The 22270-nt window shown below is 53.1% G+C and overlaps 1 protein-coding gene across 5 annotated transcripts; it reads left to right on the top strand.

Moving 5' to 3' along the window:
* The first annotated feature begins 2234 nt into the window (after nt 1-2234).
* On the top strand, nt 2235-21891 carry LOC144943202 (serine/threonine-protein kinase PAK 4-like). 5 transcript variants are annotated; one of them, XM_078870473.1, is made up of 10 exons: nt 2251-2316; nt 3322-3419; nt 5734-6012; nt 13171-13923; nt 15274-16155; nt 17040-17173; nt 17295-17421; nt 18031-18156; nt 18363-18497; nt 18871-21891. In XM_078870473.1, the coding sequence occupies exons 3-10, from the start codon at nt 5809-5811 to the stop codon at nt 19024-19026; spliced, it is 2517 nt and encodes an 838-aa protein (XP_078726599.1). In that variant the 5' UTR covers nt 2251-2316; nt 3322-3419; nt 5734-5808; the 3' UTR covers nt 19027-21891. The 5 variants fall into 5 exon arrangements, with proteins under 5 accessions (XP_078726594.1, XP_078726599.1, XP_078726598.1 ...); XM_078870472.1 differs by having other exon boundaries at nt 2252-2478; XM_078870470.1 differs by having other exon boundaries at nt 2252-2550.
* The last annotated feature ends 379 nt before the right edge of the window (nt 21892-22270 follow it).

Raw genomic sequence — 22270 nt, 5'->3', positions numbered from 1 at the left:
CTTTTACTGCATGTGGATTTTTCACGACAAGACTTAGATCCAAATTTTTGTTTCTCTGAATGATATTTCGTGATACGTTTAGCTTTGAAAATCTGTATGCAGTAAATAAAGGGTTTGGACACCGGAAGCCCACTGCTTATGTCGGTAGGATTGGTAAGTGTGTTTAATGTAGGCCATGTAATTGAATCCATATCTTGTCTCCCAGACAATGCCAGTGACAACGGTGACATTACACAGCTGCACAATTTAAACAATAAAAATGTTTTTTATGTGTATAATTAGCTGACTGCAGAACAAGGGCCATTCATGTCTCCTGCAGTCTTGTGAAAGTGATGGCTCCACTCTAATTGAGTGCATCAGCGCTTCCTCTCTGGAGGTGGTGGCCTTGAGTTGATAGCGGGAATTCCGAATTTATCAAGTGAGAGGGCCAGTTTTTTCATGGAACTGTTGCCCTTATCACAAAGTGTTATTCATTTGATCAAACCCCAAGGAAAGATGAGTTAAGTAAACCGCCCCTCCCCAAGGTTTGAACTTGAGATCTTTCCATATTTTGTCGGTCCTGCCTGTAGATCCCAAGCCACGTTTTTTCTGTGCGGGCCACGGGCTGGTCTGTGTAGGTGGCATGGGCCGAGATATGACCCCTGTTGTCCCGGGTGGGGTTTGTGTTTGTGGAGTGGTGGTTGGGGTAACGTAGACTTTGTACACGGTGTCTCGCCTGTGATTTACTGCACTGCTTTTGTAAATGGTGAAAACAAACATGAATTTAAGCTGTGAATGGGATCGCATTCATTTACATTTCCTTTCCGTGTGTACACTGGGGTCCTTGCCGGTAATGTGAATCCTCGGTGTGTGTACATGTCCGTGTGAAGTAAAGTACAATTTTCTCGGTGCATTGAGAAGGCTACAATTGCTACGCATTTTAGTTATGATGGGAAGGCCTCACTGAGTCTCTTAAGACTCCTTTGCGGGAGGCTCTAAAATTGTTGGACAATTCCATATATTGGTGTTTGGTTTATGGGTACCAAAATAAAACCCAAGCATACGAGGGGGATTGACACTCGAAGCGCCGCACAGATAGATCCATTCCAATAGTATGCTGCCATCTGATCACAAGTGGGTGCCACCACAGCCACCAGTCTAATCGACATTTCAACATAGGAATCCGTGATGGATTTGTGGAATCCTAATGAATCATTGAACAAATTAACTATTTAGCGGTGCATATAGGTCCATTACCATTTGTTTGGCATGCATATTGGTTGCTTACGGTTAAACCTGGATTGTACTTGGATAGGTGATCACCATGCAGTTTGCAGTCTTGTGGCAGGGCTATGTTTTGAGCAGCATAATCCATTGTACTGTATCTTGCTTCAAAATCTATGCTCTCCTACCTTTCAACTCTAATCAGACTGCAGTATGGTCAATAATCTTTCACGACCTGCACAGTGCAGGGAGGCCCTCATCCAGCAGTAGATTGACAACTATGAAGAAGGGCCATTACCCATATTTTTCCTGTTAACGTCACGGTGTTATTCATGTGATGTTTTGACATTGATTCGGTCATCCAGCAGGGAGGGGATAGCCCATTCTGCGTTGGCAGTGGTGGTGCACAAATAGGCGACGTTTCGGGCGATGGCCCTTCACAGCACAGAGACGACCTCTTGATTCTACCTCTGGCGTCTGTGCTGTGAAGGGTCGTTACCCGACACATCCATTATACTTCGTAAGGCCACAGTGCTGTTGACGAAAGTGAGTTGAGCATTATACCGCACGAGTTTCAACGTGAGCGTGAGAATCGATGTCGTGTTAATTAAACTGGAATCGACGGATCGTTAATCCATGCAGCACGGGCTGAGGGGGGGGGATAAAGGGGGTGGGGGGAAGGGAGTGGGAGGGAATAGGTAGGGGGAAGGGATGGGGCAGCGGGGGATGGGGTTGGGGGGGATAAGGGAGTGTGGCAATGGGAGATGATGGGAGGGAGCGGGGGATAAGGTGGGGGAGGGGTGTGGGGGGATGGACGGAGTGGGGGATAGGATGGGGGAGGGGGGGAAGGGGTGGGGGAGCGGGGGGTGGGGCTACGGGGGTTGAGGAGGGGGGTGGGGCTACGGGGGATGTGGAGGGGGGGATCAGGGGGTGGGGCTATGGGGGATGTGGAGGGGGGGATCAGGGGCTGGGGCTACGGGGGATGAGGAGGGGGGGGGGCGCAGGAGATAGGGGCGTGGCTCCGTTGCCCGGACGTGACGTACCGGGCGAGGCCCCGGATGGTGGTGGTGGAGGAGGCTCCGCGTGAGATGTCGCCGGAGTGAGAGCTGCGCGGTGAGTGACGCCGCCGCCGCCTTCTGCTCCTCGCCGCTCGCCCCGTCAACCTCGCCGCCAACATCGGCACTCCTCATCCACACCTCCTCTTCTTTCTCCGCATCGGCATCGCCACCACCCACCTCCCTCTCCCTGGTTGCCCCGGTGACGGGAGAGCACTGGGTTGGTCGCTACTGCTGCTGCTGCCACATGATGATGGTGCTGGTGACGAGGGCAGTGGCGGTGGTGTTCATGGTACTGTTGTTGATGGTAGTGCTGGTGAATGACTGATGATGGTGGTGGTTGCTAATGTTGGTGATGGGGAGCGATGGTGATAATGGTAGCGATGATTATAATAATGGTTGTTGTGATTGCGGACTGGATTGATGGTGGCGGTAGTGTGGATGGCTGTCATCGTGTCTACGTCTCTGGTCCTTCACCTCGACTCTCAGCCTCTGTCTCAGTGTGTCTCCGTGTGTCTCTGGGTGTCTGTCTCTGCGGAGATCCGGGACCATTGCTCGGTCGCCCTAGCAACAGACAGCTTCTACCTGCAGCCCCCACCTCCTGCCCCCTCCACTTCCCCCACCCCCTTCCCTCCCTGCCCCCGTCTTCACTGCACATTCGCTGCATTCTCTTTTCATCCGCTGCCCTTGCATGGCCCTCGCTGCCCTGTCTGCCCTCCGCTCTCTCCCCGAACCCTCTCTCTACCTTTGACCTCCTTGCCGTGTCCTCGCTGCCCACACTCTGCCCAGCTCTGTCATGTCGTTCTCCCTGCCCTGCCCCTCTATCTCCCTGCCCTTTACTCGCCGTCCACTGCTGTCTTCACCGTCGTCACCATGCTGCCCTTCGCTGTCCCGCCCGTAGCCCTTAACCTGCTCTGCCCTCGCTGTCTTTGCCTGCCCCATCTCTCGCTGCCCTCTCTGGGGATGTTGCATATGCCCTCCCACCCCCCCCAAAATCCCGCACTCTTCCAATATTTATTTCTGTGAATTGACATTCATTTTACGTCGCCGTGTCACCCGGCAGCAAATCTACAGCGGTGCTCTGCTGCTTGTGCTGGCACCGAGAGCTGAGAGATCCGTTGGCGAGTGTCGAGATTGACGATCGACATTCGCTTTACGACGGCGAGTGACGCGGACGGAGCGGGATTAAGAGCAAATCGAGTGACAAGTTTCGTGTTTTTTTTATGTCGGTTCATGGCCAATTAAATACGGTAATGGCTTGGTTCATGCCCATTGCGCGGTTGATTTATAGCGTTGACTGTTGGAATAAGTTGTGTTGCCCCAGCAGTGTGGCTCATAGCATTGCATGGCGATTAGCATTTTCCCTTTTGCAGCATTTATTTTGCGTGTCTCCGTGTACCGTGTCCCGTAGCTTTGTATGTCGAGCGTTCCTACATTTTAGTGGTCTCATGGCTTTTTCACAGCTTTGTATTTGTTTCCCATCTCATGCAACGTGTCCTATAGAATGGTGTATGTGTGTGTGACGTAACATTTGCATACGGCTCATATCAGTGTATGTATTCCCTGTGTCTGCGTTAAAGCTTTCCATGTGTCTCATATAATTGTCCGATAGAATTTCTATATTTTTCATAGGGTTGTATGCCAATACGCAATGTGTGTCTATGTCATTATCATTCCATGTTTCTCTCCTTTCGTTTCCTCTGTTTCTCATATCATTCCGTGTGTCTCTGTGTCACGGGATTGCCGTGCATGTGTGTGTCATGACGTTCCCTCCATGCCTCGTGACGCGATCGAGAAGTGCCCCCTTGTGCCTTGCTTCTTTGCTAACTTGGCCCTGCGTGGTGTCCGACAGGGTCAGTTGCTGATTAATTGCTGCTCTTTGTTAATTGCTTAATTGCTGATGAACATCTTGGCTGCTGCAAGTGGACGCACTTTTGGGAGCAGAAATATTCATTAAGCACTTGGCCTAACATCCCTCCCCGGCAGGAGCCTCCTGAGAGATGGTTTTGAGACTCGGCGAGGTTTTCGTAGCATAAGCGAAGGGCGGTTTTTATTGTAATGAAAATGAGCGTTCCTAAATGTTAGTGGCAACCCCTCGGCACTCCCAGGGTAATTAGGACGTTTCGTCTCGCGTGTGCGCTGGTGAGATTCTCTCAAGGCGGGTGAATCAAGGCGCTTTCTCCCATTAGAACGTTCAGGGTGCGTGAAGCAAATCGCTTAGAAACCCATTATGAGACAAACATCCACACGCATCGCTACTCCTGCAGGGAAAGTGCCTGCTCCGCTCTTCCTGCTGCGTGGCGCTTAATAGTTCTAATGAGTCAAGAGTGAAGGAAATTCGGAACGTGATTTATTTCACATAATATAGCGGGCCCGCGTTGTTATTAGGCCGCGCCAATACTGCCGGCGGAGGTTTCTGGGTTTTTTTAGAAGGACCGTTCCATCCATTCAGTCTTATAATTCCAACTCGCGTCGTCCCACAGGGATTTTCGGCACGAGTGTCTTCTCTTTATTGCCAGAGCTTTGTTTTGCTCCCTTTTCTCTTTTACGGGAGAATCATTTGCTCGATGTGGACGGGGCCCCGAGCTGTTTACTGAAATATAGATTTGCTATAAAGGGGATCCCACGGGTGTTTTAAACCTCCTGTACAGCGCCGGCGTGGAAGGCGTGTGTGCGTTTCGCGGTTAACAGGGCCGAGCCGCACCTCTGTGGCTGAGCGGAGATGGCAGGGGTGAGGGGCAAGTGCTCCCCCGTGGCCCTGCCACACGCCCACCGTCAGGGCTGGGCAGAGGGCCGCTCCTCACAATGACTCAAAGTTTTATTTTAATTCTTAAACTTCTTAAAAAAACAACACCGCTTCAGGAGGTAGCATTCGTACGTCAGATGCGGCTATGCTCGCAGCTGGCCGGAGCTTGTTACTCTGAGAAAAGGTTTCGAGAGAATCTGGTCTTGTGGAAGTTGGTTCACCAGAAATGTTATGAGCTAAACCTATGACACCTGGTTGTCGAAGCTGGTTCTGTGGGAACTAATTGTGTGGAAGCTCGTTCTCAATGAGCTGGTTCTGTGGGAGTTAGACACGTTTTTCAGATTCTTCTGTCGTATGGTTTGCTGCAGAATCCACTTATTGTAGGGGAGCAACAAGTTGTTTATGAGCTGATCCGGTGAGTGGCAGGTGGTATTGAAAGATATGGTTGTGCAAGAGTTGGTTTTGTACTGCCTGCTCAGCAAAGCCAAATTAGCATTTTAAGCGTTAAGATTTGCTTCCAACCTGTAAGTCTCTCTCTACTCGCTCAGTAAATCCTTGATGATACAAAGTCCCATTCCAGTCCACATTTTCCATCGTGAGGCCAAGTCGTCAGGGTTGTGGCGGCCCAGATGATCAGGGTAGAGGCCCTAGCAAGAGTGAGGGTGGGGGGGGGGCCTTGCTTGTGGGAGCTGCCGTTGGAGTGACTCGTATATCGTCCGTGTCGTGCAGTGGGCTCCCCTGGCTGGCGTAGGGGGCGGGTAAGCCGTCCGGGGCCATTGCCGCCACCCCTTCGCTGCCGTCACCATGTTCGGCAAGAAGAAGAAGCGGCTGGAGATCTCGGCGCCGTCCAACTTCGAGCACCGCTTCCACACGGACTTCGACAAGGAGGAGAGGAAGTTCACGGGGCTCCCGCCGCAATGGCAGAGCCTGCTGGCCGACACAGCCAACCGGCCCAAGCCAGTGGTGGACCCCTCCTACATCACGCCCATCCAGCTGGCACCAATGAAGGCAAGCCCGTGCTGTATATGCAAAGCAACCACCACTCACACAGTGAAGGCAACCCAAAGCCCTATGTACACAACAACCACCACAACAGTCACACCCACAAATGCAGTCCAGGCCTGTACATACAGCAACAATAAGCTATTAAAATGTCCAGGAGGCTCAACCACAACATATGGCGAGCTGGCACCCCCCTTTCCTATGTCGCCCCTACTCATTTTTTTTTTAAACCGCACCACACATGTATGACGAGCCCTGTTCACGTAGTGAGAGGCCTCCCGCTTCCTGACAGCCCTGCTTGCTCCTCATATGCCCCGCAAATTGCCCGTATCATCAGCTGTTATGTTGCCGGGACAAAATATTGATTCCGCGAATGTATCGGGACACTGAAACCGCGACTGACCCGGCCAAACCCAGGATGGTAAGTGGCTTACAACACCAACCCCTACAATAACAATTACGCTTGTGAAGGCAAACTTAGCCCGTGTGCACACAACACCAGCATGAAGGCGCGTGTGCACCACGCAAGGCGATCCCGTATGCACACCAACAAACGAAACAAAAAAAACACTCCAATGCAAGTAATCGCAGCTGCTCAATTTGATTCGATCTCTGTTGCGGTGCTGGTGTCTTATATGAGCAGGTAAATGACATCAGTTGCAGGTTATGCAGCTGCCAGAAGTATTCGTCCTCAGAGCCTTCGGTAATATATGCTAATAGACTACCGCGGGGCAGTAATGAATGGGCTGCCACCCTTATTCAACGTGGCGCCATTGTGACACCGCGATGTCTTTTTCCCCTCCCCCCCCCGACTGTGCCATCCACAGAAGGTCATGGGGGGCAAACGCTTTGTTTGGTAAATATTACGTGTTCCGAGGGGCTTGCGTGTTGAACTCACTGTTACGTGCAGCTGTACACAACCTGCCGTGTTTATCAGGAGTTTGAGATCGGCCCCCACTCTTAGGCTTGTCTCTGCTCGCTGGCCCGACTGTCGCAGCAGCGTTGGGCCTCGGAGACGGCTTCGCAAATTCGCCTCGCTTCAGTTTTTCGGACAATCCGTGCGCCGGTGCTCGCGCCGCTGCCTATCCATGGCCGTTATTATTTACGTATTGATTAACGAGCAAGTAATCATGTTTTTAAAGAATTCATTAGTGCCCTGGCAGGGTGCCCAGACGCAACGCCTCCCACCGGGCGGCGTGGGGAAGTTGTCGTTGAGTGGTGGCACGCGTGCCGGAATGCGGGCGCAACACCTGTTGGCACGCGGTGGGAGGTGGGGCGGGTGGGCTGGCGACCAAACAGCAGCATCACGCGGTAGCGCTTGGGGGGGGGGTCTGCTTGGGACCGGCGCGCAGACAGCTGCGCCCGTCCCCCTTGGGGGAGTTTGGGGGGGGGGGTGGTAGACGCTTGTGCTCCCAAGCCGTGAGTCCGATTGGCACCGAGGGCTTCGAGTTACACGGGTAATTGAGCGCCCTTCCTGGAATTATAGAACAGCAGCTGCCGAGGCGTGATTTGGACAATTTTGTCTCCTATCAGAATTGAACAATGTGGATTTTTAGTATGGAACACGGCGTGATTTTTCAAGTGTTTGTGCAGTGCGAGCGTGCTTTTAAGTGCATCGTTTGTGCCGTCGATGCTGCGTCCGCGTTGCGCACGACGATGTGTTTTCTTGGTTGCCGGTTGTGTTACGCTCGGCGATTTAATCTCTCTTTCAAGCTCGCGCCGTGCCAGTTTGAAACTCGTATGCAGACACAATGGTCCAGCGTGCTTAACAACGGCAGAGAAAGAGAAAAGAAAAAAAGCCTGCTCTCATTCTGTCTCCCGCGCTGCCTCAAGTCGCCGCTCCCAAACAACAGTGGGGCTCTTGTGTGAGGGTGCCCGTGATGGAGGCGCCTCTCACGCCCACCAGTGTCCTTCCTCTCCTCTTCCGAGCTCCCTCCCACGTTTTCACAAGGAGCCTAAACTTGGCATAAATAATGGGCGACAGGGCCACGGCCCCTGAGCGAACATCAAAGGGACCTTTTGAACCGTTTACTCTGCAACGCTGCAGTGGGGCTCTTTGTGTGCCCAGCGAGGCGCGGCGCCGTCTTGAGACCTTCGCAAGGGGCCACGCGAGGCGCTGGTTACCGCGCTTTGTACCTCCCGGCACGGCAGTGGTGCCTCTTGCCCCTTCCCCCCCCGAGGTTTCGTACATTTGTGCCGTCTTCAGAGATCTCCTTCAATATGCATCTTGACAACGCAGTATTTGCAAAATTAAATACGCACCATCGGCGTGCGTTTCGCGTGCGAGTGATGCGTCCAGCACCTTGGCTGCTTTGTCCATTTTTAGAATTGCTTGGCAATGATTTATTTGTGGCTTCCAGAATTGTAGGGTAAGGATTTTATTTGCAGAGTGTGCACAGCGGCCTCGGCACGAGTAGTGCGTACGGCCCGCCCCTTGGCACCCGAAAGGGGCCTGGCCTCTGCTCTGCTGAGGCTTCTCGTCGTTCGTGAAGACGGGGGATGCGCAATCGGTCAGTCTTCCTGACGTGGCTTAACTGCGAGCGCGGATGCCACGGAGACGTGCTTGCCTCCTGGAATGTCGTCGTGATTGATTTATCTTTTTTGTGCAAAGTAATTGTCAGCACTTATCGATTTGCGTGCCAGCACGTCCGGTGCGTGTGGAGGAGCTCTTGAAGCTCGGTGAACTGCCCTTCAAATGGCCGCAGCCTCGATCGTGGAATTTCCAACCCTCGTGTGGCTGAGGGGCGTGCACTTATCAGAGCTGCGGTGTTTATAAGCGTAATTAAAATGTACTTATTTTTGCATTGCGCTGAGCGCCGGTAATCTCCCTAACTATGTTAGTGTTAAAGTTTTTTTCTAAAGTAAACAGCCTTTGGGTAAGGAGCTGCTGCAGTGGCTGTTGAGCTGAGTGAGTCGTGCGTGCACGCTTGGGTAGGCAGTGTTTGTGCCCTTTGCCCATGTCTGCTGGCAGCAGTGGATGTGATCTTGCACTGTTGCCAAGCAGTTAGAGAAATGCAGAGATCTCTGTGATGCGCTTTTGCCCGCAAGTCAACTGCTTGCTTGTATCTCTCACTCCATGCCCTGCACTGCTACAAAGCTAAGCTAGTTTTTTTGGTCTTACGGGACTCGGTCATGGACTCAACGTAACCATGTGTAAGGAAATAAGGGAATGGACAGGGTTAAGTTTGAGATAAGGTTAGAACTACTGGTTGGCTGGAACACCTTTTACTGCCACCCTGAAAAATAGTTCAGCGCTGTGTTGGCCTCAAACATGCGCTCCTCATAGTGGCCGGACCTCATGGAACGTGTGTGTACATTGCTCGGTCTGAGCAGAGAATTGCTCAACGGGGTCCTTGTGCCCGGTGCCATAAAACAGTTTGAGGGAAAGTTACCCCTAATCCACTCTGGCGCTGACAAAAGTCCATTGGCAGTGTTTTTTTTCCTGTGCAATTGAGCATGGGGCGGCACTCAACTCCCGTTTACAGCCCTGAACCAGTGTTGGAAATTCCACGTTCCTATGATGGTAGGGTGAATATTTCTGAAGGAGAACCAACTGACTTTCCCACAATGTGGTGACGAGTGGCCCTCTGATCAGTTTCGATTGTAAATTGTCTTATGCAACGGAGCACCGTACTCCATGGCAACGGTGCTAATGCTGGTCCCCCCATGTCGCTGGCTGCGCATGAATAGTTCTTATTTCACGCAAGCCGTTATTTCTCGTGCACGCTGTCGCTGCTTTACTGCCGCGACGGTGCGGTCCATTCCTCGCCGTCCCCCTCGTAACGACCCGTTTCGTTGTAAGTTTGAGACACAGCCCCAGCCGCCCTGCCTCGGTTTGTCCGTGTTACCAGTGACAGGCGATTTAAGAAAACGAGTCTTTTCGAGCTATTCTCTCTTAAGTGACCCATTTTATATATATATACATATAAACCAGCGAGGCATAGGCAGGGAGGACGGCTACAGTGCCATGATATACAGTGAGGCGGTATGCTGGAATGTGTGAGATTTTCCCGGCAGCCACAGCTCAGGCATGTGGCGCTGACCCCCCTCAGCTGTGGGCGCAGCGCAGATGACCCAGAGGTGGCCCTCGTATTGCGAGGCCCGAGGAAGACGTCCCCCGCTCATCGGGGCGCCTGTGCCTCCGCTTGCTCCGCAGCGTGAGGCGACGTGGGCGGGCGGCAATGAGTTTAACAAGAGCCCATTACGTTGGCAGAGGGAGGGTAATAACAGCTTACGACTTTTCAGCATAATTTAACACCGATGCCAGCGGGCTGCACACACGAGCATTACAGTAACACGTGTGTGTGTGTAGTAATGCAGAAGGGTCGCACATGAGAAAGGTTTAGAGGTTACGTGTTTGGAATGTAAGCCTCCTGATAGTGATTATCAGCTGTCCTGTGAAATGCACGTGTGCGTAGTTTCCCCTCCTTTGAGTCATGGTTTTGTGGGGAGAACACAACGCAGCGTCAAGCCAGGCCTTTCTCCACCCGGTATTGAGTTTTTTTTTGTTCTGCTCCGTTCTCCCTTTGACAACACAAAGGGAAAGTGACTGTGGCTGAAGGACCCACACGCACTCCCGTCTGCCAGGGCTGCAGTTATTGGGAAACCACAGCGTATAGCATTCACACACTATCACTGCCCCCGCCGCACACCCCCCTTCACCCAAGATGAGACGCATGCAGCAGAGGGGAGGCTGAAGGGGGACGGAGGGGGGAAAAACCCAGAGCGTTTTCCCAGAACTGCGAATACTGGGGAAGCAGTGTGCGATGTAACATTTATGTTGCCATCCGATGCGGCGAGATGATGGCGCTGCAACGGGACTGGCACAGGACGGGCTTCGCGGGCCCCACGGATCTCGCTGGCGCCGTGCTCGCGTCCCTCTGTCTCCCGTCAATGCCTGTCATCGCGCGCGCAGTCACGAGCAAGCGTGTCCCCCTTGCGCGTGATGGCACTCGACGGCGCGCCATTCTAAATACCAGCTTTCGATTGACTCGATCAGATCACATCGGCAGGTATCCCTTGCGGACAGTGATTCGTCGCCGTCGGCCCTCACGTGGTTCTAATAACGGTCGCTGATCAACTGGCCATCCACCATGCACTGCAAAAGACCGTTACTCGATTTCAAACGGTTACATCGTTTGTAGAGCAGGGATATGGTGAGATCTTTGCTCTTAAAGGAAGATTAAATACAAAGAGTAAACTCTTGTTTCACAGATTATGAACCATTGGCTGTGTCCTGAGCTGTCCAACACAAATCTGTAAAATATGAATGACTAAAAAAATACTTTAAATTGAATTCAGGAGCACACTGTAGCACATCTGCGCAGCTCGACTGCTGTACCTTTTAATGCATCACTGTAGTAATATCACGAGGTCTAGCTACAGCACTCACCTGATGTTAACTTTAAAGTATTTTATTCTCATTCATGAAGCTTGTAATTCATGATTGGAAAATCATACCTACAAGATAAGACAGCAACAACTGTGGTGGATGTACCACATCTTCCGATTAACACGGTTGGCTATGTACGGTGCGAAAGACGTTCAACAGACGTACATAATGGATTTTTTTTTAGGGGGATCCTTTAAATTTTTTATCAGTTGGGAGGGGTGCGGTGGGGAAAGAGATTTAAAAATCATGCTCCCAAGACTCGGACTGGTCGGTGCATAAAGCAGTGCTGCATCTCCACTCTGCGCCGAAATTTCCCTCGCCGCAGTGTCCCAGTTTTGTATCGGGTTGTACAGCGACTCCTCGGGGTATTTGCTTGTGCCTTCCAGAAAGGGCCTTGCAATGTGTGGTGCTTTCAGTGTTGATTTTGTACTTTAATTTTACATTGCTTTTAGAATGCAAATACATCCAGAATATACATTTTATATGCCACGTAAATAACATTACGTGTGGTGTGAATTGGCTCGATTGCTTGTTCTTGGAAGTAATGGGGCTTTTTGTTTTGAAGGAATTATTCTGGGGCACTTCCACCCATGCCTGATAGCCCAGTATTTGAAGGAGGACACAGTGTATCTTCCTTTTAAGAGAATCGCCATCTGCCAAACGAACGCGTAATAACGCCCAGTGGATATAGAACACATGCGGCCACCGGCAGGCAGGGCGCATGTCAGCCGATGGTGGGGCTGGGCTGAGCGCCGGCTAAACAGGGGTTGGTGCCACGTCGGTCTGATTGTCTGGGCGAGTGCCAGCCCGGAGAGGTTCACCACGGTGCCATCTGTCAGCGCGGCAAGCGGCAGAAGCATGCGCCGGGCACCGTAACGATGGTCTCACCAGTGGCAGCTTGAATTATCGCTTGCGGCTCAGTGGTTTGTCATAACACCCTGCGGGTTTGGTCTGCTTCCAGTTGGAAATTGCTTTTGTGCGCCGTGATAACAGGAAGATGCAAGATTAAGAACGGTGAAAGCAGAGTCGTATATCCGGGGAAGGCTCAGAGTCTCAGAACTCTGTCAGAAAGGTCCTGCTTTGGAATGTTTTGCCAGTGTCATTTTAAAGAGTGTCTTGCATGTGGCAAGAAATAGTATTCCGTGGAAACTCCACATGTCGGAGGAATAACATTAAAATATCCACACAGATTAAATCAGGAATATATTATCTGCAGCCAACTGCGTGCCAACTGGCAGCCCATTGGCTTTCTGAGTTTCACAGATCTGTGCGATCCACCAACCCTTGTCTCCAAAGTGCTGGATCATAGGGTTGAGTCACCGCTGTGTAGATACGTGCCGAGGCATTGTGTTCAGAGTTGTTCGAATTCCAAGCTATAATAATGAGTAAAATAGCACTAATGTGATGTTTAGGTGTCCTCATGTCACTACAGTGACGTTTAAAAAGTATGGCAGGTGCGCCACAATGACATCACCAAAGCTCATCTAAAAGTTTCTGTAAAGCTATTTTCTCATGAATGAAGCTTCAAACTTGTGTCAGACAGTCGAGGACCCACAGCATGAATTTGTAACTACAAGATAATAGCTGCTTGCTTTATTGCATTGCAGCTTTCTTTAAGTGGATGTTCCAAATACCTGTCTTCACTGCCTTGTCTTGCGTGGTACCGTACTAATGGGTGTCTTGAACTTTGCGATTAGTAATGTCAGGATGACGTTCACCAGAGTTAACGTCGCGCAGCCTCAAATGACTCCGTCTCTGCTCCTTCCCTGCAGCCCATCGTGAGGGGCAGCAGCAAACCCAGGGCAGAGAGCGCCATCAACGGGCTGCTCTCGGAGTTCCGCAACATCTCGGTGTCGCGCTCAAACTCGCTGCGCAAGGAGAGCCCTCCGTACGCGCGCCGCGATTCGGGGAAGCAGCGTCCGAGCGTCATCGAGGAGGACGGACAGGCCGACCAGCCTGACGGTGACGAGGAGGCCGGGGGGCGGCACCTCACGCCGGCGCGCGAGCCCCACCGTGCCGACTACGAGTACAGGGAGTGGCCCGGTGGCGGCAAGTCCTACCAGCACGGGTACGACGACCGCGACCACAACAGCAACCGGCACCCGCCCCCCTCTCGCCAAGCCCCTCCACTCCAGCAGCAGCACCGCCAGAATGGGCAGGAGCAGCAGCAGCAGGAGCCGTACAAGTGGCACTTTAATCAGGCGGAGCAGGGCCGGCCGCCACCCCCCGAGTACGGCGCATATGCCGATGGCAGGAAGGTGTCGTACCGCCCGGCGGAGCTGCCCGGCAAACACGCGGCGTACCGGGACCGGGACCATGGCGACGCGGCCGACAGGAGGCCCAAGTCGTCTTTCGTGAGCCCAACGACGCTGGCCGAGCGTAAGGAACGGCCCAAGTCCGGGCCCAGCCTGCGTGAGGGGGACAGCCCCAGCACGGGCAGCCGCTCTGACGCCCCGGCCCCCTCGCCGCCCCAGTACAAGTCCAACAGCTACCCGAGGCAGGGCCCTGTGGCAGCTGCGGGAAAGGTAGGGGCTGTCCCCTCTTGCGCCTGCACCTCCCCGGTCGTGACCCCACCAGTCCTCTACTGACGGGGTCACTCCAGCGGCATGGATATCTGTGGTTCCACCGCGAGGAAGCTTGCTCATGCAACCGTGGCGGTTTGTAGGCATATCCTTAATCTTTATTCGTGTCTGTTTTTATCGACACTTATCTGCAAAAGGAGCTCTTGGGTTACAGGTGAGTCTAAAAGCAATACTTTTAATCGTATAAAGTGTTTAGTTTTATGTGGTGTCGTCATTCAAGCAAGTTTCATCTCGCAATCTGAGGAACCACAGACATGCTGGAGAGCAGCTGCCAGGAAGTGAGCCGGCAGTATTAACAATTGCCCAAGCTCTGGGGTCCTATGTATGTTAAGATGTTTCCATTTAACTAATGAGTGTTTGTATATGCCTTTGTACAAAATAATTAACTGCGTGTAATATGCATGCATTTTATGGTTATTAATGCCTTGCAACTTAAGTTGAAAGCATGTATACTTTAGTGATGTCCATCCATCTGTTTATAACAGAGGGGAGGGCACGATAACTTTTGGCCAGATGATCCAATATAAACCAGCCTGCAGTATGAAGTTGTGTTGATATTAGAGACTTGCTGTTTTGAAAACCACCATTTGATCCAAGAGGGTTTTTCAAAACTTGGACCAAAAACCAGAGCAAACGTTCCAGATTGGAAATGTGTTTTACCCTGACAGCTGCACATCTGCCACCATCCTGATAATTAAATACTTGGCAACTATGGCAGAGCTACGATTTTCAGGTTGGGGGGGCAACCCCTCCAGCAATGAAAAATGATAGACGAGATGTTGGTAAGGACCTGTCCCTTGCTTTTTATTCGACGCATGTGCGGCGATGGCGTAGCCACCGATCGAGGTTTGAATTTGAAATGTGTGTGATCGGCATCGTGCTCGCTGAAGGTATGATGTCTTCAGGGAAGTCGTGTACTGTATTCACAACTGCGCACAATTTTGTGAGTCACTTATAACTGCTTTGCCGTTACTTATTCAATTATGGACTCGGACTATTGTCCTATCATCGCATAGAGTTCCTGGCACGTAATAATATGCTACACAGTTGCAGTGGGGGTCGCAAAATGCCGATTTATTACTAATAAACCCCAATGATCCGATATAAATTAGGGATTTCGATCGGATCATTGGGGGGGCACGTGCCACCCCCCCCCCCACCCCCCACTGGCTCCACCAGTGCTTGCCAAGATCGTTGCGGAATCCATTCGTACACGTATTGTTACCAAACTTGTTTTTCTATAGGTTTGGCAAAAAGAAGAATTGGGGGTCATGTGAGAATGTGTTCCCACAGGCCCGACCAGGGGACATGGGTCCCGGTAAGTACTCGCCGGGTCCACCCAGCCATCAGCCGGCGCCCTACCCAAAACCGGCAACGTCGCGTCCGCCGCCCCCCCAGCACCCAGTCCCCCACGCGACCCCGCGGTCTCAGCACCAGCAGCACCAGCAGCAGCACCAGCACCAGCAGCACCAGCAGCAGGCTCCCATCGCCGGCTACGGGCAGCACGTGAGCCCACGCACGCAGGCCTCCGTGGAGCTGCCCCGTCAGCGGCCGCCCCAGCCGCCCTACCCCCAGCAGCCCACGGCCTCCCCGGGCCAGCACGCTCGAGCCGGCGCCCTGCCGCAACCGTACAAGCCGCCGCCGCTACCGCCACAACCGCCGCAGCACGGCGGCCCCCCTCCGTATTACGGAGCCCCACCACCGCCGCCGCACCAGCAGCAGCAGCAGCATACCTACACTGCGGCAGGCGCACAGCTTGTGGGGCCTGCGGCGCAGCACGCGCTGCCACATCCGCAACACGGCGCTCACCCTTCCCCTCACTACACGGGGCCTCCCCCTGGTGGTAAACCGGCTCCACCCGTGGTGCACAAGACGACTCCCAGCCACCAACTGGCCCAGCAGCAACAGCAACCTCCGCATCACCATCATCATCACCAGCAGCAGCAACAGCAGCAGCGCGAGCCCCCGCGCATCTCGCACGAGCAGTTCCGCGCGGCGCTGCAACAGGTGGTGGACCCCGGCGACCCGAGCGAGTACCTGGAGAACTTCATCAAGATCGGCGAGGGCTCCACGGGCGTCGTGTGCCTCGCCGTGGATCGGCGCTCGGGCCGCCAGGTGGCCGTCAAGAAGATGCACCTGCGCAAGCAGCAGCGCAGGGAGCTGCTCTTCAACGAGGTGAGGCGCACAGCACCGGCGTTCACGGTGCGGGTCTCATTCTATTCTCTCAGTCTTCCAAAGAGCGTGAAGTGGCAAGGTGGACGGGTTGGACTTCTTCAGGGATGAATACACTCGTGTTGCCGTGACATACATTTTCACGATATGAAGATCTTGATTTAAAGCTTTCGTGACTGCAGGGATTCATATTCTTAGTTCTTTTTTCATCAGGTGTGAATTTCACACCTGATGATGATTGCTTGTGTTGCAGTCGAAACGTCGTGATCATTTTATTGTTTATTATTTGTTATTATTTTATTATTTCCCTTCTACGTGACTTTACCGAAATAACCAAGAATATCAAGATCGTCGTGATGTCAGGCTTCCATTACTCTGTAATTGTATTTAGCGTTTTTCCTGTAAAGTTTTATTCTTTGCGGCACTTGAAGTAAAAATAAATGTTACTAAATATTTATTTTTAACTACATTGGAAAGGGCGCTATAGAACTCTTAAACAGAATAGAACATAAGCCTACTGTGAGGCTTCTAATAAATGCCCCTTTTCAACCAATAACACACGTGCTGTCATTTGCACAGAAAATAATTAAATTAACCACTACGATAGTCTAGGCCGACTATCATTTCTGAAAAGGGATAACAAGCACGTTTGATGGGTACTATGACTATTTAGAACTCAACTGCTGTGTTATTCTTTAAATATTATGCAAGGAAATGGAACAAAACTAGATGAGTGACGCTAATCACAATGATATTTTGCCAAATGGACAACATTACTATCAAAGGCCTTGTATTGTACACATATCACAGTGTGGCCATATCCACAGCACCCCGAGTGTGGCCTTGGAGGAGGCTGAATGTAACGCGAGTCTGCGCGTGTACATCAGGTGGTGATCATGCGCGAGTACCACCACGAGAACGTCGTGGACATGTACAACAGCTACCTCGTCGCCGACGAGCTCTGGGTTGTCATGGAGTTCCTGGAGGGCGGCGCCCTCACCGACATCGTCACACACACCAGGTGCGTGGCCTCACGCGCACACGCCGGGCGCGTGGTCCCAGGCGAGGGGAGGCTGTCCGTTAAAGCCCTCGTGCCGTCGTGCGCACCCTGACCCCGCCGGTACGTCGTGCGATGATGCCAGGATGAACGAGGAGCAGATCGCGACGGTGTGCGTGTCGGTGCTGCGGGCGCTGGCCTACCTGCACGGCCAGGGCGTCATCCACCGCGACATCAAGAGCGACTCCATCTTGCTCACGGCCGACGGAAGGGTACGCGCTCTCCTCCCTGCGTGCACCCGCTCTGTTGCACGGGTTCATTGGGGGTCGCGACTTAACTATTTTGTTGACAAGTCTCTTCACTAAATCTTGGGGAATTGACGGTATGACTGTTTCTAACCACAGGCGACTGCTCTCGACCAAGATGAGGCTTGGTACCTGCATGGTACATGAACACCAACTGGTGTACTTTAAGCAGTGGTTCCTCGCTTCCCCTTGCTTGACCGTGCCCACTGGGTTCTCTGAGCTAGTGGACCACGTGGGTGGAGGAGGCGGTCCACAACCTCCTGGCTGCATCAGGTCGACCGTTTCTGTCGAAAACTTGGGAACAGGAAGGGGGGCTCGTTTTGGCGGCTTTGCCAGGAGGGGGGGGGGGGGAGTCTTAGAGGCTGGCGCCACAGGGTGAACGCTGCGTCACCCTGTCACGGCGTGCGATACCACACTTGACAGTCGCGCACGTCTCGTGATTTTACTGCCTTTCCCACGTTGATACCGTGCTCCGTCAAGTGTGCAGCTGGTGTTGGAGGCAACTGTAGAGAAATGCGACCTCCTGGCAGCTCCGTGAGTGCAGTTGAGTACCACCGCCTCTCTTCTGCTCCCCAGATCAAGCTCTCAGACTTCGGGTTCTGCGCTCAAGTTTCCAAGGAGGTGACGCGGCGGAAGTCACTGGTGGGAACCCCGTACTGGATGGCGCCAGAGGTCATCTCCCGGTTGCCCTACGGACCCGAGGTGACCAACCCCCCCACACCCCTTACGAAGCGACGTGCTTTAGTCTGATAGACTCTGTGCGCACATGGTCTTGATGAAGTCTGCAGACTTGACAAGTGTCCGCGGAGTGTGTTGGTTGGTGACAGCGGTTGTATTTGTGGATGACGGGGGTTCAAAGCAGTGTTTTTGTAATGCGTGGCATGTGACCGGGCGATGCGACGGGATAGGTGGATGTGTGGTCGCTGGGCATCATGGTGATCGAGATGGTTGACGGGGAGCCACCGTACTTCAACGAGCCGCCACTGCAAGCCATGCGCAGGATCCGCGACAACGTCCCTCCCAAGATGAAGAACATCCAGAAGGTGGGAAGATGCGCCACCAAACCAGCTGCACGGATGACTTTAGTGCTCGCAAACCACCGGCAACGTTCGCTGCCGTTTTGCTACTATGCCTGTTCAGCACTGTCCCAATCCATATCGAACTGGATTATGATGTAATGAAAGTTGTTAGGCCTTACTGTTGGCGTGAACGACCGTCGGTGTTGTTATGCGAGTGTCGTTTTGTGTTAAAAGGAACGTGGATATGCCTTGCCTCCATTAAAGTTATTCTGAGAATTTCCTCGATACAGATTTTTCAAAAATATAACTTACGCCTGCTGATATATAACAATGAAAGTTGCACTGCGAACGATGTGAAGGAGTGGTGGCTAACGGTGGGGGCGTGTGTGTCGACCAGGCATCACCGCTGCTCAGGGGCTTCCTGGACCAGATGCTGGTGCGGGACCCGGCGCTCAGGGCCACGGCGCTGGAGCTGCTGCAGCACCCGTTCCTGCAGAACGCAGGGCCGCCCGCCTGCATCGTACCGCTCATGCGGCAGCACCGCGGCCGATAGCCGGCCCCTCGCCCGTCCGATTGCCGCAGCCAACCCGCTCCGCCACAAGGTGCCACGACGAGGGGTTGACACGAGACGCACTCTCGCCCCGAGCACCGACGCGACCCTCGACCCTAACCGCACCGCCCCGCGATTCCTCCCGCGGCACGGGAATGTTCGTCGCGTCATAGCCATGGCGGAACGGCCGAGCGAAGCGCTGGCGGCTGTCCCATGCCGGCGACTGGCCCTGCCATAGGCGGCCTGTGGCGCTGCGGCGCCGGAGTCATTCCCTGCTGCGTGTGATACTTGAAAGCCTGAGGTGTCGGGAAACCCGGCTCTCGCACGGAGCAAGCTAAACTCTGCAGAGTTTAAAATCACAACTGAAACGGACGTCTTGGTGGTCGCTGAAGGCTGGAGCGTGGTCGGCGCTTGGCAAGTGAAGAAAGATAATTAGCAGTGCTCGATATTTCTACACGTCTTATCATGATGCCAGCCTTGGTCTTCTCCGATCATTTTTTTATTGTCATCTCATACTTTACATATCATGTGCTAAAAATACTGTATGGTGCACACTGGGAAAGATAGGTCTTATTCATTTTATACATATCCGCACATTTCTCAAGACACTAATGTTTGTTTTTGTAAAGTGAATCACTACGCTGGGAGTGCCGCGCCCGGGCGAGCGATGCGGCGGGGGGAGGAAGCGCGGGCAAATTATCCGGAGCCGATGGCGGCTGTCGCGGTCGGCTCCGTCCGAGGCCGTGGATCGTGATGGAACGCCGTGCGTCGTCATCGTCGTCACCTCTCCGCTGGCCGGGGGGTTGGAACTTGCCGAGCCCAGGTGTTCGCATCCACTCTCTGTTTCCCCCTTGAGGATTCTTCTTATAGTATTACCCGTCAAGTTTTTTTAGTTTGTTATTTTTTTGTATTTATCAAGTATTGTAGGTGGAAAGAGGCCCTAGGCATTGTAATTTATAGTGGAGTGGGAGCAGGTGGTAGGGTTGGCTGCACCCACTCTCCTCGTCGAGAGTCCGGTTCTGTCCTTGGTTTCCCCAGTCCTAACGGGCAGCGGTGCCCACACCTGGCACTCATCTCGGGGTAGCCCCAGCCTGCTGCTCAACCAAATGGGCACGGACGTCTGTCCGCGGCACCGAGCCGCAGGTCATCGCGAGTGGCCCAACGCAAGCAGGACCAGCAGGGCCTCTCCCACGCCAAGTCGTGGCCCGACTTGGAGGAGCCTGCTTTGCTGAGAAGGGGGGGTCTGGCCAGTGTTTTAGGGTCGGTTGCCAAAATTGTACATTGGCATTGATGCCCCCAGTGTTCCACGCCATGCACGTGTCCCACATTGCCGGCTGCTCGGCGCGATGTTCGTACGCGGCGGATGGCCCCGCTGGCGTCGGCCACGATGGGGTCGGCCCCGCTGGCGCCAGTCAGCTGGTGCCTCCCTGCCGCAGGGTGGCCCGTCGCTCACCTCGACGTCGTCCAACGACCAGGCCCGCACACTGCGAATGCAACTACTGAGCTGTGAGCGGAGAATAATAAAAACACTGAAGTCTTGTTTTGCAGCTAATAATAGATGTAAAAAAATGTTTTAAAAATATGCTTGTATATTGTAGATTTTCCAAATATATATACTTGTATATTGTAGATTTTTGTAAGGAGGCTCGGTTTTGTTTCTCCGCTGTACGAAGGGTCTCGTTAGCCCGCGAGGGGTCGTCATGGTTACACGACGACCTGCTGTGTAGTTTATTCGCGGCGCTGTGTAAGCGAGAACCTGGAAGCGTTGCACGGTTTTCTCCGCGTTCATGATTCGCGGAGTGAGGCCTGATCCCAGCAGAGGACACAGTGCTGTGTGGTGGCGCAGCAGTCCCTGCGCTGCACCACCAACCCAAGTTGAATTCCCGGCCAAGGTCAACATTGGTCATCGGTGACGTGTATTATGAATAGATCCTGTACATTCTCAGCCTTAAACGAATACCTGGCGCGGTGTTTAATCACACGGCCCCTTTACCGTCATCGCCACGATAAAGCCACATCCGAGCTTTAGCAGATGGCACTGTGTCCATTGCCGTGCCCATGCCTCGTCCGTACTTTGTGTTTAGATAGAACTCGTGCACTGGGTACGACTTACTTGCAGTTCGGGGCACGCGTCTTTGGGTAATGGAGTGATGGTTATGAAGTTCATGATGACGGTGATGACGTGAAGCATCCTGTTAAGGGGTGGGCAGTGTCCCGTGTAGACCCCAGCAACTCTCTCTGCCCTTACATCGTGAATTCTGACGGTTTTCTCGGGCGCCAACTGAATCCATGGCTGGCGCCCTCCTACACCTGCCATGGCTGTTGTCAACCTGGATTGGCCTGAGCACCCACAGACGGGGTTGCCTTTTGTCCAGGCACCTGCAGACGAAGGTCATCTGCTTGGCTGTCTAGAAAGCTCGGTCATCTCTTGCATTGGCTCGCACGTGGGACTTTAAAAATGGGACTTACCGTTAAAACTTTTTAAGTTTTTCTAAAGTAAAAAAAATCCTGTGTCCTCAAACAAGCTGTGGGAGTTCTTTGTCTTTGGAGTCACCACAGGCCATGTGAAAGTGTCTGACCCTGTGCGTTCTGTCAATTCTTCAACGAACGGACGCCTTGTCTATGATGCAAACAAGCCAGGCAGCAGGTTCACTTGCTGCCGTTGCAGTGTCCCGCCACCATGCCACACGCAGCTCGTGGGACTCCGGCTCATCTTAGAGTTGGTTGCACGAGAAGTGAGGCTGCCCAGCACTCCAGCAGGCGATGGAGACCACTGCCCATGCCTGGCACAGGTAAAGGATGGCGACGGCTGGGCCGCACCGACATCTCTCGTCACTAATGTGACCCCCCCGACATCTCTCGTCACTGATGTGACCCCCCTGACATCTCTCGTCACTGATGTGACCCCCCCCCCCCACCCTTCCGCTCGCCCTCACGGTCCCATGTGATGGAGAATGACCCCAGTGGTGACTCCCTACTTAGCAGGAGGTTGCAGCACCACGTTCAACTTGTAATGCGCTGTCGCACAATATTCACTTGAGAAAACGACTCGGCATTGAAAAACCACAGAAGCGGGAACACGCGGTGACCCAGTGCCAACAATTGCCGAAGTTCTACAGCCCTCGAAGGTATTACTGGCTATTTAATGGCGGTTTGCCACCCAGGCTGGGGGGGAAACACGATCCCATATGGATGCAACAAGTGGAGTCCACATTTTTTACCGTATCGCCGTCTGGCGAGCCAGGGG

The sequence above is a fragment of the Lampetra fluviatilis genome, chromosome 30 (genome assembly GCF_964198595.1).
Source record: "Lampetra fluviatilis chromosome 30, kcLamFluv1.1, whole genome shotgun sequence".
Taxonomy (NCBI): domain Eukaryota; kingdom Metazoa; phylum Chordata; class Hyperoartia; order Petromyzontiformes; family Petromyzontidae; genus Lampetra; species Lampetra fluviatilis.
The sequence above is the reverse complement of the archived record's forward strand: the minus strand, read 5'-3'. Positions and strand labels throughout refer to the sequence as shown.

What these genes read in the sequence shown, in the direction of transcription:
- LOC144943202 (XM_078870468.1), top strand. Translation starts at nt 5,809, where the DNA reads ATGTTCGGCAAGAAGAAGAAGCGGCTGGAGATCTCGGCGCCGTCCAAC. An exon ending in TCCAGCTGGCACCAATGAAG is followed by an intron (nt 6,013 to 13,170) that starts GCAAGCCCGTGC and finishes CCTTCCCTGCAG; the next exon opens with CCCATCGTGAGGGGCAGCAG. An exon ending in AGATGAAGAACATCCAGAAG is followed by an intron (nt 18,498 to 18,870) that starts GTGGGAAGATGC and finishes TGTGTCGACCAG; the next exon opens with GCATCACCGCTGCTCAGGGG.